Source organism: Corylus avellana, chromosome ca3 (genome assembly GCF_901000735.1).
Source record: "Corylus avellana chromosome ca3, CavTom2PMs-1.0".
NCBI lineage: Eukaryota > Viridiplantae > Streptophyta > Magnoliopsida > Fagales > Betulaceae > Corylus > Corylus avellana.
This window is the reverse complement of record NC_081543.1, coordinates 28,411,137-28,415,141: the sequence shown is the minus strand read 5'-3', so window position 1 is coordinate 28,415,141 and position 4,005 is coordinate 28,411,137. Positions and strand designations below refer to the sequence as shown.

Genomic DNA, 4,005 nt, shown 5'->3' with positions numbered 1-4,005 from the left:
CACAAATTCACTCATGCAATGATATTGATATACTGCTGAAAGAAATAGAGTTTTGCAATTTTTGACATCACTAGCGAATCCGACACGAAATTAGTGGGTTAGGGTTGAAAGTTTTGACCCGTTTAATTAAATGAGCTGGATTAGAGTTGACACCCTCTTAAAAAAAAATGATCCACTGAACTTATTATAAGTAAGATTGTGTTGATAATTCCGGCAGCACCCATAATGGTTATAATAACTTGCAAAGGCCAGTTTAGTTGTGACTTCTGAGTTTTGCTCAAAACCACCCGTATTGTAATGAATAACTTGCAAAGACCAGTTTAGTTGTGACTTTTGAGTATTGCTCAGAACCACCCGCATTGTAATGAATATGTGATTATACACTAAGCATGAAAATATCACAAATCAAAGAAATCATTTCATATATAACAATCGAATTTCCAACTACATGGTTTATGATGAACCCCCAACATAGACAATAGAATGAAAACTGACTAACAAAGAATTTCAGCATACATATAAAGAATTAAAGAATAAACACAAAATGACTCCAAATACTAGTGTCTGAAATCTAGGAAATCTGGCCTGTAACCCACTGAAATCAGTATCGACTCTACTGTATCCATACAAAATAATTCTGACACTATTGACTGACAATCTTATCTGCAATAAAAGAATGAAAGAATGACCATAGCTTTCCTACCTAAAAAGAATTTTGTATCCCTTTCTGAGTTTCTGTATTGCAATAATGGAAAATGCATGGAGAAATGAAAACCAGAAGCAATCAACTTGGGTGAGAATAAGAGGATGAACTGCCTGCAACATCAACCGGCGCCCATGCTGAGACTGTGTAGAGAGGCTGATCTCGCCAACTTAAAGAAAGTGCAGCTCCATCTTGCCCTTGCTTCTTAACACTAAAGTTGTCACAAGAGTACATCTTCAACAGCAATTGGCTCTGAAGCATTTCCCTCTCCTCAATTCCCATGCATCGGAACCCGCCTTGCTCCATCAACTTCCTCCACTTCTCAAAACTCTCATGCCTCTCCAACCTGTCCCTTCCTTCACAAGCAACAATGTTCCTAATTTCGCGTGCAAACATCTCCTCCATCGTTAGCCTCACCGAGCTGTCCGAGGGAAGGGTAGAATCAATGGAGTCAAATATGGCAGAGTAGTGTTTCAATGAATTTGACACTCTTGTTTCCAATCTGGGGTCATTGTGTTCAGCCTCCTGCTCTGCCATAAGGACAATTTTCGGGTTTGTGCTTCGGATGAGTCCCAAAAAGTCTCTTAGAGCTCCTCCATTCCCATCATAAAGCGTCTTATGCATTTGGAAAATACAATTCACAGCCACACTCTCTTGCTCCTTGACATGAAGCATCCACAGCCTCACATCTTCCAACCTGTCCACTACAGGATGAAACTCGAAAGGCAGGTTCAATGCCTCAGCAAATCCAGCAAGCCTATCTCCTGTTTCATTGAGTTCTTGCTTAGACTCACCAATACCTGTGATTCTAACATGGCTTGGAGGATCAGTCCTAGATGCTAAACTCTGGAACAAGCTAGGCCATTGAAGCCCTTGCTTAATGTCAAAATCTATAATGTGAACCCTGTCCTTCCCTTCAAAAGCTCTCAGCAATATCTCATTTGATGTAAAATGAAGAAACTTTGGAATTGGGCTCACCTGGTTCAAAAGCCTCAATGCAGTACCAGAGTCATCATCTACCCGATCAAGCTCCCGAGGGGTGTTAATATGAAAAATATGAGGCCAAAGCCTTGTGACTCGTATAGCCAGAGCTTCTGCATAATAAGCTGCTAAACGGCTAATAGGGCTCCCTCCTTTTGGCGAAGCTAGCTCACCCAACTTAGCTATAAAATGGTTGATTGCTGGGATATTCCTCAATCCAATTGCGTCAACACATGCTGCAAGTAAGCTGACAAGCTCAAACCCCTGATTCTCCCCTTGGTTGTTGTCTTCCTCCCCAGCCTCCTCTTCAGTACCTTCATGTGAATAAGGATTCCCAGAACCATTTCCCACTTCTTGCTCAGAGACATTCTCAATTAGCCTAAGTTCCAAGCTTTGGCTCTCTGATGAAGCACTCGACCCTGAGGCTTCCTTCACCAGCTTGTGGCTTGTCTCACCGTCCTTCTCGCCGAGGTCTGTGATCTCGGTCACAACAGAGTCCACCCACGGATTGTTTGACAGCGGCAAAGGAGGAGAAATCACTTCACCAGGCACATAACAAATCCTCTCTTCATCCCCTGAACATGTCAGAGAGAAAGGAACTTGAGGATGATGAAACCAAAAATTCCCAGCACCCAGTTGGCCTAAACTCAAACCATCACCACCGCCGCGTCGGAGAATGTCATCGGATTTCCCATTGTCACTGCCGCCCTTTTTCCTCTTGGCTCTGCTAAAGCATGACTCATCTACCGAGCCCTGTTCCGCTAACCTCTTCAAGCTCTTTCCTTTCTCCCAAAACTCATCTTTGATCTCTCTCTTCGCTTCAATAAATGCAGTCTGAGCACTCGTCGTTTGAGCGGTTGTCGCCAAAGGCGGAAGTCGGATGTTCTGCTTGAGAGAACAACTGTTGGTCTTCGATTCAATAGCCTTCTCCACCGAAAGGCCCACCGGCCTAATTGGCTGCGAGCGTGAGGTGTCCTTGCGTGGGAAGCTACATGGCAAGTCCAGTCTCTGTGTGCTCATTGAAGGCAGCTGAAAATGGCAGGCTTGCAACTGTGCAGGTGCTTCACTCCTCAATCTATGTCTCGGTGACAGCAATGTAGAACTAGAACACCCAGCCAACATCCTCTATGACCTTCCTATTTTCTTTCTTTGTTTGATTAACTTTCAATTCACTCACCCTATATGTTTGTTCACTCTCCCCCCTAATCTCTCTTTGTTTCTATAAATGTTTTTGAAGTATGATGAAATGTATGGTTTTTCCGTATGAAAATTATATGGATCTATATGAAACTCTGAATGTAATGTTTGAACAGAACAGAGAAATCCGGAGAGGACAGACTATATGTGAGTGTGTGAATTTTTGAGAAACCACAAGAATAAAAACAATATAGGAATCCGATGAAAAACAAACAAAAGCTTTCACAAATTTTTGAGTGTTCCTATATGATGTATATATGTGGTATGAAATAAATAACAGAATATGCCAAAGCCCACCCCAAAAGAATGAAAGAATCGAAAACTAATTTAAAGACCTACCAGAAAACGATCATCGGATTCCGTAATGTTCAGAGAGAACTCATTGGAGAAAAAGACTGGTTTTTCTGATCACTGGAACTTACACCATGAATGGAAATGCAGAAACATAGTAGCTGAGCTTGGTAGATGAGATCCTGAGAAATTTTCAAACCCAGATCAGCATTTGGAAAATCCATGAAGTCCACCATAGCTGAAGCTGAATCAGAAGAAAAACCCAGAAGGCCCAGCTCCGAGAACCCCTCAAACATGCATGAACATATTTTATGAACAAACAAATTACTTCTCAAAATTTCCTACCCAAAAAAACCATAAACCATAAGAGACTCTTGCTTTTATATACTGTGGGTGGTTTCTTCTACTTACGCTTACTCTACAGCTATACTATTACTTCTTCTACCCCTATGGCAGCCGTCGCTATCATTGCTTCTTTTTTTTTTTCTGGGTTCTACGAATGATTTGATTTACCGGTCGCATTGAGGAAAAAATGTATGGCTGCGTGAAAAAAAGGGGTTGAGGGAGGAAACTTCGTTATCTGGCCGTTGGATGGAGAATCGGGCGGTGGAAGAGTAATAGTCTATATGACCGTTGGAGGTTGTCGGTGAAATATGACCGTTGTGGGGAAGGAAGAGGGGGGCTGGTGTACGGAGAGTATTGATTTGATGAATTTTTATTCTCGCTTTTGGGGTAAATGTTGGGGTTCGGGGTGTCCGGTGTCAGTCACGCAGGCCTCACGTGCTTGTCCCCCCCGGGTGTCCGTTCATTTGACCGTTGGGTTTACATCATCA

The 4,005-nt window shown here is 42.5% G+C and overlaps 1 protein-coding gene across 1 annotated transcript; it reads right to left on the bottom strand.

Moving 5' to 3' along the window:
• Positions 1–396: 396 nt before the first annotated feature.
• Positions 397–3,784, bottom strand: LOC132174862 (scarecrow-like protein 28). The gene has a single exon (XM_059586583.1). It carries the CDS (start codon positions 2,804–2,806, stop codon positions 785–787), a length of 2,022 nt encoding a protein of 673 aa, XP_059442566.1. The 5' UTR covers positions 2,807–3,784; the 3' UTR covers positions 397–784.
• Positions 3,785–4,005: the final 221 nt, after the last annotated feature.